At 42.3% G+C, this 14,730-nt stretch overlaps 1 protein-coding gene across 6 annotated transcripts in view; it reads left to right on the top strand.

Annotated features, from left to right (window-relative positions):
* Stox2 (storkhead box 2) overlaps positions 1-14,730 on the top strand; it is a 234,588-nt gene that overhangs the window by 198,376 nt on the left and 21,482 nt on the right. For all 6 annotated transcript variants that reach the window (XM_052752254.1, XM_052752259.1, XM_052752255.1 and 3 more), the window contains one exon: positions 14,442-14,594. In XM_052752254.1, the coding sequence (XP_052608214.1) occupies positions 14,442-14,594 (153 nt within the window). The remainder of the gene's footprint in view (positions 1-14,441; positions 14,595-14,730) is intronic.

The raw sequence follows: 14,730 nt of genomic DNA, 5'->3' as shown, positions 1-14,730 counted from the left end.
TGATTTTACCATCTCCCTGAAGGTAGTTTCAGTACTGTTCTTTAGTAACGACATGTCTCAGAGTGTTAGGTCCTTCATGTAATTTGCATAATTGGAACATTTTAAAATGATTCCCAATGCACACTGGCAGGGCCCCTCTTCTCTCTGTGTGTTGGCAACCATACTCACAGACAGTCTCAGAGGGTGCTTGGTCATGCTCACGGTCGGTCTCAAAGGATGCTTGGCCATGCTCACAGTCAGTCTCAAAGGATGCTTGGCCATGCTCACAGTCAGTCTCAAAGGATGCTTGGCCATGCTCACAGTCAGTCTCAAAGGATGCTTGGCCATGTTCACGGTCAGTCTCAGAGGATGTGTGGTCAGGAAAGCACTTGCAGAGGAACCTCACACCCTGCAGGTGCTGTTGATCCTTAGAAACCCCATTTAAAACCTCTCTTCCACATAAGCTCTCCCAGTGGAAGAAATGACCTCAGCATGAAGTTTGTTCGCCCACCCCGTCTTCCTCCATTTTGGTTCCCATTGTACCTCGTCATTGCACAGGCACCATGACACAGAACAGTTTCATGCAAGGGTAAATCCTGGGTTGTATCTACTCACTCCTCACACCTCCTTATCTTCCCCTTCTCCCTCCTACTAGTCCCCTGTCCAATTTCCCTCCATTTTCATGCCATAGGGTACATCCATGACTTTATGTATCTCTCTAAAATCTAGCCACCACATACAGGAGAAAGTATGCTATTTGTCTCTCTGAGATGGGTCTCATTGTTTGAATATGATTGTCTCCAGTGGCATCCATTTGTCTGCAAACGATGTGACTTCATTCTTTAGGGCTAAAATATCCGTGTGTGTGTGTGTGTGTGTGTGTGTGTGTGTGTGTGTGTGTGTGTGTGTGTGTGCATTCACGCATGTGCACACATGTTTTCTGTTCCTTTCTTCTGTTGTTGTATACCTGAGTTGGTTCCGTAACTTAGCTACCGTGAACAGTGCTGCACATATCTCTGTGATATGACTTCAGTCCTTCTGATAAATACCCAGGATTGTTATATTTGAGTCACACAGTGGTTTTATTTTTAACGTTTTGGAGGAATTCTATTTTTTTAAATCTATAGACGTTGGACTAGTTTACATTCCCACCAGTAGTATGGAAGAATAGCCATTTGTCCATATCTTTGCTAGCGTTTTTAAAATTTAATGATTGCCACTCTGAATGAGGTGAGATGGAATCTCGATGGAGTTTAATTTGTGTTTCTCCGATGACTGGAGAGACCTGTGTACTGGCTGTTTGTGTTACATTGTTGGAGAACTGTCTGTTTCATTATCCCATTTATTGATTAGTTTGTTTAATTTCTTGTTGTTTCGGGTCTTTGTCGGTTTGGTGTATTGAAGATAGTCATCCTATGTCACATGATTTTGATTTCATTCCTAATGTTTCTCCATTCAGTTAACTTCCCTTTGCCATGGTGACGCTTCTCAAGTTCATGAGCCTCCATTGGTCAACTGTTAGCATTTCCTCGGCAACTGGAGCCTTTTTTTGAGGGTTTTGTTTTTGTTTTGTCTTTGTGTTTGAGACAGGGTCTCATGCAGCCAAAGCTGGCTGTGAACTTGCTGTGTAAACGAGGCTACCCCTTGACATCCTCCTGTCTCTGTCTTCCAAGTCCATGTGTCAGCTCCCCTGGCTGGGGTCCTCTAAAGAATCTGCTAGTCATGGGTTTTTGTTTATTGTTTTTGTTTTTACTGTGGTCCTTCAAAGGATGCTTTGAACACTAATTTTAACATTTTATTATTACTTATTTTTTCACATTTTAATTCTGTATTCATGGAAAGCAAGGGCTTTCAGTGAATGCTTGTTCTACAATTCACATCGCCTCTCAATTTCCACATATAGAAAGTACTCAGTAGATAGTTGAAGGGAAGTTATTGAAAAGCATTAATTTATCATTACTTAAAACAATACACTCATTAATTTTGATAAAATTAGAAAGCATCATGTTAAATGAAACAAGCCATTCACACACACAAAAAAAACCAAATGAAATATGTTCTAATAAGTCAGTAGAAGGTAAAAAAAAAAAAGTCAGTCTCTTAAAAGAAGAGACTATATAGAGGTCATGAGAGAATGGGAAGGGGAGGGAGAGAAGTATGAGAGAGATCATACAATAAATACCAAAATACTGTTGTTAGGGGGAATCATTCCTGGTGTTTCTAGCACAAACAGGGAGCCGCAGTCGGGAACATTTTATGATAGACCCAAAGTAACTGGAAGAGAAGAATCCAGGTGTTGCAATATGAAAGTGATACCTACCAGTACCCTCCCTGTGATCATTACACGCTGTAAATTTATACATCCTAAGTACCCCCAAATATGCACAAATAAATACATTTTAAAGATTAAATTAATTTTTAAAAAGAGCCTCCACTGGGTAGATTAGTGCTCAGGTAAACCTCAGAAGCTACTCGAAGCTCTGGAAATTATGATTGCTTTTACACCGAGGTGCAGTTACAGCTGAGAAAGCCGTGCAAGCCTGTGGTACAGGACTGTTACCATTAAGAACAAATGTGACTGTGTGGCTCTTAAATGTGGGCATCGATAACAGTTTTCTTAGATTCATAAGGGCAAGCCATCCTTAAGTAAGGAGCGAACAAAATTCTGAGTGTTCGTGTAAAAGTCACTTTGTCCTCCTATGGGACATTTCCCCCAAGAGATAGCCATAATGGCAATGAGAATCTCGGGGCCCATCAGAAATTCTCTAACTCCTGATGTCTTAACCCATCATTAGTGCAGGGAGCTTATTTCTTCGGCAGTGTGGGTGGAGAGTCGGTCCAATCACTCTTCTGAAACAGGCAAACTTTTTTTACTAGCCTCAATACTTCTTCCATCCCTAGTGGAGTCCATGCTTCCTGTTTGCTCTCAGGCTGTTGTGTCCCACCCAAACATTGGAAGCCCCCTGGGTCCCAATGGAAATGTTCCATTCCCTCAGGGGAGGTCCTCTCCGCTGACCGTCAGGAGGACGCTCTTTGTCGCTAGTGTAAGGAGGACGACTGCCCTCCTTAGCACGGGCTAAGATAGTTTTTAGAGTGCTTCTTTTTATAACCAAATTAATTTTTTTATAGCTAAATTAATTTCTTTTTATAACTAAATTAATTTTCTGTTGGAATAAATTCAAGTACTGGTGAAAAAGAAATGGATTACATTTAGACGGGCTTGGAGATAATATATTTTTAATACTAGCTATTATTTATTAAATATTAGGTCTCAAGGACAGTATGTTCAACATCCATTATCTCATCAAATCCCCTCAATCGCTGGACGGTTGACATCACTATAGACTAGTGGTTCTCAATCCATGGGTCATGACCCCCACAGGTCATGATATCAGATATCCTGCACATCAGATATTTACATTACGATTTATAACAGTAGCAAAATTACAGTTATGGAGTAGCAATGAAAACAGTCTTATGGTTGAGGGGTCACCACAACATGAGGAACTGTATTAAAGGGTCACAGCATTAGGAAGGTGAAGAACCATTGATATTGACACTTTGCAAAGAATGAAGAAATTGAGATTCAAAAAAATTCACCATTTTCCCCCAATGGTCTAACTAAGGAAGTGCAGAGCTGGGCTCTCAATTTCATGGTATAATAACAAAGTTGCTGGGTTTTGTCACTGTCTTGACATTTAGGGAGGAGAGTTACTTAATGGTACAGTGAGTTGGAGTGTGAGTCTGTCCAAAGCCACTAAACTTTTCCCCTGTTCTCTGGAACTCTCACATAGTTCAACAACAACCTCTCTGGCTGTTGGAAGGGGCGGGAGGGTGACAGTCGAGGAGTCTGCTGTGGCCGCTGTTCCGTCAAGGTTGTTGTAATCTGGAAACCGCCATTCTAACCATATCTGACCTGTTTTTAATTAGACTTGGTTGTTGAACTGCAGTTGTATTTCACAGAAATCCGTCACAGCGTAGTCCTGATACCTCAGCTGATGAAGCAAGAATGCAGAGGCGGAGACACAGCCCTGGGGAGTCTAACTCCGAGAACAGCCCTGCAAATGTCAGGCCGCTTTATTAAATTAGAGTTGAAAATTTTCATCAGTAGAAATTGGAACGCCTGATACGTCTTTACGGACAGGCAGGGTTTTGCTGGATAGTGGAAATGGATGGCGCGTAGATGATGGCATCCACTAGGAATTTAGATTCCATTCTACTTGAGGCAGTCCCTCTAAAGGAAGACTCCTTTTTTTTTTTTCTCCCCCATGGGAACACTCGTTAACCGTATAGAACTACATGATATCCAGGAGACTGTATTAACTGTTGTTGGCCAAGACTGGTATTTTATCATGATTTTTATCTCAGGTCAGGGAGATAGAACTAATTCATAACTAAATTAATTGGAACTGAATTCTGGGTCAGAGAACAGAGAAGAGGGGAGTAGCTGGTGTCACCACCATCTAGGTAGACAGCAGAGCCAACCCCCGTCTTGTCCTTATGCGCAGAGCCTTTTCATTCATCAAAATACTTGACCGCCTGACATGTAAATGGCAATCTGCTGGTTTCTGCTCCCTAATTTCTCACACATACCCAGTAGCGGTGGTTGCCTTACAACATGGAGTTTGAGCAAAAGATTTGATCTTCTGGTAGCTCATAGTTCCCTTCGAATTCTTCAGCTATCCATCCATAGCCAATGGGCAAGTGGTCCAGAGTGCTACTAACTGTTATGAGTACAACAGATGCCGGCCATTGGTGCTTATTATGTCGAGGGGGTTTTCGCCCATCGCTGTCCACTGATTGCCCTTCTTTATGGTTTTTTTTTTTTTTACACCTGTCCTTATTCTATGACAGTTTTCCAACAGTAGCCAAATCTCACTAGCAAAAGACTCAAGTAGCTAAGTACTGAGTCAGTAGTCAAGATGACAGACGGAAGCTCCGAATCTAGGAAGATGGCGGTTTCTTCTGGAAACCAATGAACTGATTAATCTCATCCAGCTACACCCCCCTCCCCCATCATACAGACATGAGCAGAGCATTCTGGGTAACATGAGGAGATCGACTCATTATGGTGTGTGCTCTAAGTCACCACAATTAGCTCTTAGCTCTGCTCTCATTAGAAGTTTCTTCAGGCGCCGGGCGGTGGTGGCACACGCCTTTAATCCCAGCACTCAAGGCAGAGCCAGGCAGATCTCTGAGTTCGAGGCCAGCCTGGTCTACAGAGCAAGACCTAGGACAGGCACCAAAACTACACAGAGAAACCCTGTCTCGAAAAAACAAACAAACAAAACAAACAAACAAAAAAAGAAGTTCCCTCGGAAGTCATAGCCAATGTCATGATTAACTTTAGCATCAATAATAGGAACCTCCTCCTTACTCTACCTTGTGAGTACGAACAGTTTCCTCAAATAATCGCTTAAGAATTGGATTTTGTGTCAGAGGACTATTGGGCTTGAAATTGAGCAGGAAAGGCTGTCCTAGAAGTTCAAAAAGCTCTAAACATTTCTCTCTTTTTAGCTGTCAAGCTGCTTCCATTGCCTATTGCAATAAGGGCCCAGCCTTAAAGTTTTGAACTCAGTGGCGTTTTAAAACAAACTTCCAGTAAACTAGTAAAAGTGCCGTTTTCAATGCCAGTTTTCCTTCAGATTTCAATACAAACAGTTGAAAGTCAAGTACAGTAATCTGGCTTCAAAGAAACTTTCTTAGCAGCATGCAAGCTAATGGAAGCCATATGCTCTGTCCTCTCAGAAGGCGGCTGTGGTCTTTGAGAGCATATATAGGAAAGGGATATGTGTTTTTCTAGAAGAACTGTGGGGACAATACCCTAGTAGACTTTCTATTAAAGGAACCAAGCAGCATTTACACATAAAATTGGGGTTAATAAATTGAATTAAATTGTAAAACACAAGATTTGTCTGACGCTTCACATCAGAGAAGCTGTTCACTTAGCTGTAACCTCAGAGAGCGGATGATTTTCCCGAGCCCAGGGGCATCTGAGATAAAATTTGGCAAAGGTAGTACATTTTGCTGAATGGAGTGGAGCTGTCTCATCCCTGTGGGCTCTGAGCATTTCAGAAGCGCATTTCAGACTTTTTATGAGGAGTCGCCATATCTGCTGCATGTGGTAATTTTACTGGCATCCATAATTTTAATGCTAGTGTTAATTTGGCAGGAGAGAGGAGAGGGAAAGAACATTAGTCCTGAGGAGCAAAGCTCCATCAGGACTTGCATTAGAATAAACCACGAAGGCTTTATTATGCAAGGGAAGAATATGATAGCCGACGCAACTAGCCATTTCTTTGAAAATTAAAGCCTCTTCCAGATCAGATAAACATGGATGTAATTTCTACAACACCTGGAAATAGAGCTGGGCATGGGAAATGTGTTATGATTTGATTTTCTGCCAAAATCCTGCCGAATAAATAGAGAATCACAGACCTTTGGAGTCTGAAGAAATCATTGCTACAATTCCATCCAAACCCTTATTTTACAGACAAGGAACCAGGCTACCAGATAACTAACTGTATCTGTCTTAAAAGACTGGATTCTGGGCCAGTAAAAAGGCTTACTTGGTAAAAGTGCTTGCTACTAACCCTGACGACCTGAGTTCGGTCCCAGGAGCTAGGTGTTGGAAGGGAAAAGCAGCTCCTGCAGTCTACCCCCCGACCTCCACATGTACACTGTGGCATACATGCCCTCCCGACATATAGCAGGTAAATATGAAGACTATCACATGATATTTTAAAAAGAAAAAAGGAAATTGAATTCTTAGCTGTGTATCTTCTGGTGCCTTCATAGAACAGGAGTTTCCCAATTCCAAACAACCAAGTTCCCCAACTAATTGTTTAGAATCGGAATATTGTATACGAATTGAGAATCTGGGATATGAATTTCATGAAGTCCTTCAACCCATAGTAGAGATTAAATGAACATTTACAGTGAAAAATAGGATACAGAGAGACAGAACAATTTATTCTGAATTCAGGCTCTCTCTGTGTGTGTGTGTGGTGTGTGTGTGTGTGTGTGTGTGTGTGTGTGTGTGTGGTGGGGAACAGACCGTACACAAACATGGATGTTGGTGTATTTTTTTTAAGATTGCCATTTATTACGATACAATGCTCTTGGAAAACTTATAGCTCTCCTTGTCCTACACAGTTGTAAGGAGAAGATTTTTTGTTTGTTTCTTTGTTTTTTAAGGTGTACTGAGATAGGTGTATGTACATGCTTTTGTCATAAGCAGTCTTTAGAAAGCTACTCTGTTGTCCTAGTGGGGGTGAATGTAAGTTGTCGTGACTGTCACATCTTAAAAGTTGTCATGACTATCACATCTTAAAAGTTGTGTAATCTTTCTCCTATGCAAAGGCTGTGAGTGAGGCAAGCCCGAACGAGTGACTGAAAAGGAGAAAATGAAATTTATAAAAGATAGAGTTTTATTGTGTGTTGTACACACACACACCAAAACAGAACCCAGATAGAACACTTTTGGAACTTAAGGACCTCATGGTATTTGATTGGCACTGCATATTTCTTGAATAGGTGGTTACTTGGGAGAGAATCTCTCTCTCTCTCTCTCTCTCTCTCTCTCTCTCTCTCTCTCTCTCTCTCTCTCTCTGTGTGTGTGTGTGTGTGTGTGTGTGTGTGTGTGTGTGTGTGTGTGTGTGAAGGAGTAATTCCAACTAAAGTAACTGCCCAGAAGTTGGAAGAGAAAATAGAGATTTAAATAGTTAAAATGTTTGTGCTAGACGGTGCCATTCTCTGAGCGGGGCGTGAGGACTGTAGACAGGGAGACCGGAAGCACCTAGGCTGTCCTCTTGTGTCAGGCTTTCCTGGTTGATGTGGGAATGGCAGTCGTCAGCTCCAGTTTATTCCGCAGTTACAGGAGAGTGACTAACAAGAAGCATGTCACATGACGACCCCATGAAAACGTGGGCAATACCTTGATTAGTGAGAGTGAGTTCTAAGCCTTCTGGTCTACCAGGCTCAGGTTTCCGCTTTTCTCCTCATCTCCCCTGAGCCTGCTCCAGCTGAGCCCCAGAGCTACCAGCTCTCCACGCTCAGCATGCCTCTTCATGCTCCGCAGGTTTTTCTCTTGCCTCTCATGGGAGGGAGACCATCTTTGGCACCCTTCTTGTTCAGCCCACTAATTTATCTTCCTCATGCTAACCAGCCCACAAAGTAATGTATTTGGAAACAGTGTCCAAAATGTCACCTGCTCTAAACATTAAGTGCTCTTCACGTACCCCTGAAAATATTTGATGTTCACTTGGTAGAAATACACTGAATGCCTCCTCTGAGCTTGATAGTATCTGAATTATCCTGGTTTGGGCATTTGCACCCAAAGAACTGTATTTAAGTAGATATTTTGTAAGAAAATAAAGACTAGTTACTCTACCCACCCCCACTTTATTTTAGGTATGGTAGGGGGAGCAACAGCTGTTCAGAAAGAATTCTTTAACCCACAAAGTACCCATGAGCTCATGTTGACTTTCCCTAACTGTCTTCAAACACAGTCTGACAACAGAAAAATCCATCCTATAAATTATAGGCAAGAGGGGAGCTGGAGAGAGGGCTCACTGGTTAAGAGCACTTACTGCTCTTCCAGGGGACCCAGGTTCTGTTTCTAACACCCAAGTCAGGTGGCTCACAACTGCCTTTAACTCCAGGGATTCTAACACCCTCTTCTAGCCCCTGAGGGTACCCACAGACATGGCATACACACATTCATGCCCGTAAATAAAGTAAAAATAAAAATACAGACAAGTAAGGTATGATTCATAGTTTATGCAAAATGCTGGGATCTTTGAGTTATATATTTTGGCAGTGTTTACGGTTGCTTGTCTTCTTGGAAAAAAAATAAATGTGGAGTAGTTGTTGAAAGAATTTCCCTTTATTTCTTTAAAAAAATAATTTGTTTTTATTTTATGTGTATGGGTGTTTTGCCTGCATGTGTCAATGTATACCACACATGCATCTGGTGCCCACAGAAACCAGAGGAGGGTGTCATATCCCTTGGAACTAGAGTTAAAGATGGTAATGAGCCAACATATGGGTGCTGGGAATTGAATCTGGGTCATCTGCAAGAGTTGCAAGCACTCTTAACTGCTAAGCTATCTCTCTAGTGCTTGGAAGAATTTTCTAGTGGCATATTTTAAGAGTGACTAGTTGTCTCATTAATCACGCTGATAAAAGATCCCAGGAAAATCTTGATAACTCTGATTGTGTTATCTTGTATTGAGAGATCTTATGATTTCTTTAACAGATCTTAAACACATATTCTAAATCTCACCTAATGTATGACATCTTTTCTATGATAAATACTGTGTTTGGGGGGCATCTTTTATTAAATTAATTAGGGAGAGTCTTTTAAAAATCAAATGGTTTAGTGTATTTGGTCTCTGTTTTGTAATTGCTTAACACAATCCAGATAAAAAATGTGGTTAAAAAAAAATACCCCAGAGCTGGGCAGCGGTGGTACACACCTTTGATCCCAGCACTCAGGAGTCAGAACTAGGCCGATCTCTGTGAGTTTGAGGCCAGCCTGGTCTACAGAGCAAGATCCAGGACAGGCACCAAAACTGCACAGAGAAACTTTGTCTCAAAAAACAAAAACAAAACAAAACAGAAACCCTAGAAATTCCATATATTATTACATCATTAAAAAAGAGTATTCATTCACTAGCCATGTACTGGGTATCTAGGGTAAGCACTACGTTGTTGTAGGTACTGGGAACAGGGTGTTCACGTCTTCTTCCTTGTGGGGTTTCTGTTTAGCAGATGAGACAGGCAGTATGCTGTAAACGTGAGCACGCACACACTTTCAGAGAGTGAAGCCCAGCACTGGCTTGGGTGGTCTGAGTGGGTTTCCCCGGGGAGTATGGCTTTTCACTTGTGATCTATAGAATGACAAGAGGCCAGTCCTTGAAAAGTCCACCCCAGAAGTTTCCCTGGCCAAGAGCAAAATCAAAATCACAAAGACCCTGCCTGAGTTCAGAAAAAGCTTGGCAGGATCCAAGAACAGGGTGTTGTGAGCCTGTAATGGGAAAGGAGGTGTGAGTAAATGGGGCTTTATCCCACAGAGGCAGTTAGGTGGGTCCAAACTGCAAGCCTTGTAGAACTTGTAAGGAATCAGGTTTCTCTCGGAGTGTAAAAGGCAGTGCTGTGGGGTTTTAAGCAGGGCAGCGGCGTGATTTACGATTTCTTAGGGGGACCTTGTTTGCTCTGGAGAAAGGGGCTATTAAAAACCAAGGAAGAAAAGCTGAGCGCCATGAACTTAATGTAACAGACCAGGTGAGAGATGACGGTCATTTTCAGTAGAGATGGGGAGGTGGGATACATGGTGCTCATGGTGCTCGCTGCAGGCGGAGTTCAGGAACAGATCCAAGGAAGTGCTGGGGCAGACAGTGTGGACTGATTTGGGAACGGACGAGGAGTGGGAAGTAATCGCTCTTAATGCAGAATGAACATGAGTCGGCATGGAGACTGATATCTTGAACACCCACCCCATCTCCATTTTGTTCTGTAGCCTGCATTAAAAGTTACTGTACATAGTCATGGTTATAGGGAAATGAGCTCTTGGCAAAAAAATAAATAAATAAATAAAAATATAGCCCAGGCATGCTCACAGTGTCTGCCTCTCACAGTGGGCGCAGTGAATGAGAAGAAATCTGTCACGCAGATGACAGAAACGGACCTTCATGCAGAAGGAGAGGCACCAACTAGTTGCTTTGCTAATTGGCATCAGTGTCGAGAAGTCTTTTGTAGTCTATGCAGAATCACCAAGTATTCCAACCTACATCGAAAGCAATTACATTTAGTGTCTCTGCGTCTTGGTCCTCTGAGAAGTTTTTGTTATGAGAGGACACTTTTTGAAGGTGTTAACTTCCTAAGTGGTGTGTAAACTCCAGAGGTCTCCGAATCTGCTTTGGTTTTTCCCTTTGGTGGCAGACCCCACCCTCCTTTCCCCTGGCTGTTAAAGTCACTCCAGGAGACGTGGAGGTCCCAGGGGACTAGAGTAGCCACTCTGCCAGAAAGCAAGCCAGCTTCAGACCTCTCAAGTCAGTCAGAAAGAGTCTGAAGGCCTCTGGCTGTGCTCCACTGCTCAGGTGGGAGGGAAGGGTTAATACAGGGAGTGCCCATCCCCCACCCATGCTTTGCCCTATCAGCGGAAGTTCTTCTCTTGTGCATCAGACGTTTGAATAAGATTTTGTTAGAAAAATGTGTATATCCTTTAAAAAGAAAGCGTAAATACGCTGTTGTGTACTTGCCCACTCACATAATCCCAACACACAATTCTTCAGTGTGAACTGAGCACCTCCCCACACGGTGCACAAAACCAGCTTTCTTAGTAACAGCTGTAAATCCCATGTGTCCATTTCCAACTGCTGCTCCTTCACCAGATAGTATGAAAATTTTTCGGAGGGTTCTGCTTCAGGAGAGTTCCAGAGTTTGTAGGACCTATCTTTGATGTGTTCCTAGTTTCCGCTGATTTTTTTTTCCTAATCTCCTTGGACCTTTTCTGAATTTGAATTTGACCCACTAGCAGTATCAGTTACTCCTCTCATATCCACCTGAAGCCGTAACAGAGCTGATGGGGTCCCCCGAGTGATGCAGTCGGGGAGCGGGGCACTGAACTGAACTGGGCTCCAGCAGGGGGTACAAGCCCCAGGTCTTGGCCACTGGATTTCTGCTGCTCTGTCTCATACACCAGCTGGACTTATTCCAACACTCAGGGAACTCCAGCTCTGCTGCCTAATTTCATTCATTACGGCATTTCAAAGTTGGGATCAAGTTCTTTCCTTAGGGTCCTCTGTACCTGTCTACAACCTAGGAGATGTATCTAAGCACAGCTCTAAGTGCCCTGACAGCAGGGGCGCTGAGCTGCCTCAGAGCACCCAGACATCTTCTGGAGAGAATATTGATTAAAGTTGCAGGCGGACTGGATCCTTCTCTTTGGCCAGCTGTGTTAGCTTATTATATGAGAAAGCATGCCTAAGAAACAATAAAACAAAACAAAAGGGGGGGGCTGCAGAGATGGCACAGCCATTAAGACCATATATTGGTCTTCCAGAGGATCTGAGTTCAGTTTCCAGCGCCTACATTGGGTGGCCTGTAACTCCAGTTCCAGGGATTCAGTGCCCTCTTCTGGCCTCTGTGGGCATTGCACTCACGTGCATGCACACACATGCACATGTTATGTACATTTTTGTACATAAAATAAAATTTAAAAAAAGAAAAATGAGTTTTATGTAAACATGATCAGTAAAGAAAACCTACTCTGCTGATTGTTTTCATCCTTTTTATAGAACTTCTCTTATAGTAAAATCTTACGGAACCCCTAAGTATAACTCAGGTGGCACTTGGGTATCGGGAGCAGACACCTTACCCCTCTGCTCTCCTAGTCTCTTCCTCTTCTGAGGCTACCCCCACCCCAGAAGTGTCTAGGAAATTCTGGGAATCCTTGGGAGCCAGCTGGACCGTCTTCAAACTGTAAAGATTTCAGAAATAGAGAGAGATGTTTGTGTTACTGGCTGATACTTAATGAATCCACGCCTCTTGCCTTCAACACTAGGTTTTCAGCCTCCCTTATAGCAGGTAAATACGTACAGAAGGTCATGGTCTCTATTCCACTACAAGCTGCCCTGTCTTCTTCCAGGTGATCATCTGCAGGGCTACCACACCACATCTTGGTGAGGTTCACACCTGCTTTATCCAGTCGCTAAATTCCTCCCGCAGCTCACTGCTCCTCATTCGATGAAAGCCTTGAGCACTTAGCTGTGGCCTCATGGTTGCCCCTACAGAGCTGTACCCCTTCTTTACAGCTTCCCAGAAAAACACTTGCTTGTAGCTCCCGTCACCCCCCCCCCCCGCCCCAATTCATCTTCATCTCCTTGCCACCAGCCACCTTCCTGCCCCTTGACACCAGATTCCGATCTCAAAGCCTTAGAGAAGCCCTCTGGTCCCCTGCTCCTGAGTCCTTCTGTCACTGTATACCACTGTCAGGTGTATATATACACATGTTATATACCACTATATACCACTGTCAGGTATATACACAGTCTATGTTATATACCACTGTCAGGTGTATATATATATATGTTATATACTATGTTATATACCACTATATACCACTGTCAGGTATATACACATTCTATGTTATATACCACTGTCAGGTGTATATATATATATATATATATATATATATATATATATATATATATATATAATATACTATGTTATATACCACTATATACCACTGTCAGGTATATATATATACACATGTTATATACCACTATATACCACTGTCAGGTATATACACATTCTATGTTATATACCACTGTCAGGTGTATATATATATATATGTTATATACTATGTTATATACCACTATATACCACTGTCAGGTATATATATATATACACATGTTATATACCACTATATACCACTGTCAGGTATATACACATTCTATGTTATATACCACTGTCAGGTGTATATATATATATGTTATATACTATGTTATATACCACTATATACCACTGTCAGGTATATATATATATATATATATATATATATATATATATACACATGTTATATACCACTATACACCACTGTCAGGTATATACACATTCTATGTTATATACCACTGTCAGGTATATATATATATATGTTATATACTATGTTATATACCACTATATACCACTGTCAGGTATATACACATTCTATGTTATATACCACTGTCAGGTGTATATATATATATGTTATATACTATGTTATATACCACTATATACCACTGTCAGGTATATCTACTGCTGTCCTGCATCCTCCTCTAAGCCTACTGTTCCATCATCTGCTGTGCACCCGCCACGTAACACCGTGACCTTGACCGCTGGCTGTGTCTGTCTCCTCCACTTAAATAAAGCTGCTCAGAGGCAAAGTCAGTTGTGGAAGGGATGCCTCTCTTTCTGCGTGACCCCCAATTCCTCTGGCAGATGCCTGCCACATAAAGACCCTCAACATTTGAATGAACGAATCACCATTACTCACCACAAATTCATTTTTTTTTGAAGTGTGAACAGTGGTTGTTTCCATAAATCATCTCCATGCTAATAAAAGCAGAAATGATTTTTTCAAAGCCTCATTTGTTACAAGACGTTAGTCCCCTCACTCTTCAAATGAGATCTCAGGTTTTTTAAGGAGAATTTTGCTTGTTGAGATTATCGGAGCTTCCACTGTGCGTGGAAGTCTTTTACCCCCGGAGTGGAATCCGCTGTGATCTCAACAAGTTTCAGTGTTCCAAGCGGGTTGACTTCATAATGCGAGCAATAGAGGATGATCCTGAGGGGGCGTGACTGGTGAAGGCGTGAGTGTGTGTGTGTGTGTGTGTGTGTGTGTGTGTGTGTGTGTGTGTGTGTAATGAATGGTGGGGTGTCTTAATGAACCCGCTCACTTGACAATTGTCTCCCCACAGGTGATGTGTCACCAATCAGTATGTCCCCCATCAGTCAATCTCAGTTTATTCCACTCGGGGAAATCCTTTGCTTGGCCATCTCGGCGATGAACTCTGCAAGAAAGCCTGTCACCCAAGAAGCGTTGATGGAACACCTGACGACATGTTTCCCAGGTAATGAGGAAGAATAGTGCTCTTTCCAAACGGATGTGGGCTGTGGATGTGGGGCGTGGGCTCCAGGGCTTTAAAGGAACACTAAGGCAAAAAAAAAAAAAATCTTCACTCAAACTGACCAAACCTTTTCTTTTTT

The sequence above is a fragment of the Peromyscus californicus genome, unplaced genomic scaffold, assembly GCF_007827085.1.
Source record: "Peromyscus californicus insignis strain IS unplaced genomic scaffold, ASM782708v3 Scaffold_23__1_contigs__length_62951481, whole genome shotgun sequence".
Classification (NCBI taxonomy): domain Eukaryota; kingdom Metazoa; phylum Chordata; class Mammalia; order Rodentia; family Cricetidae; genus Peromyscus; species Peromyscus californicus.
The sequence above is the reverse complement of the archived record's forward strand: the minus strand, read 5'-3'. Positions and strand labels throughout refer to the sequence as shown.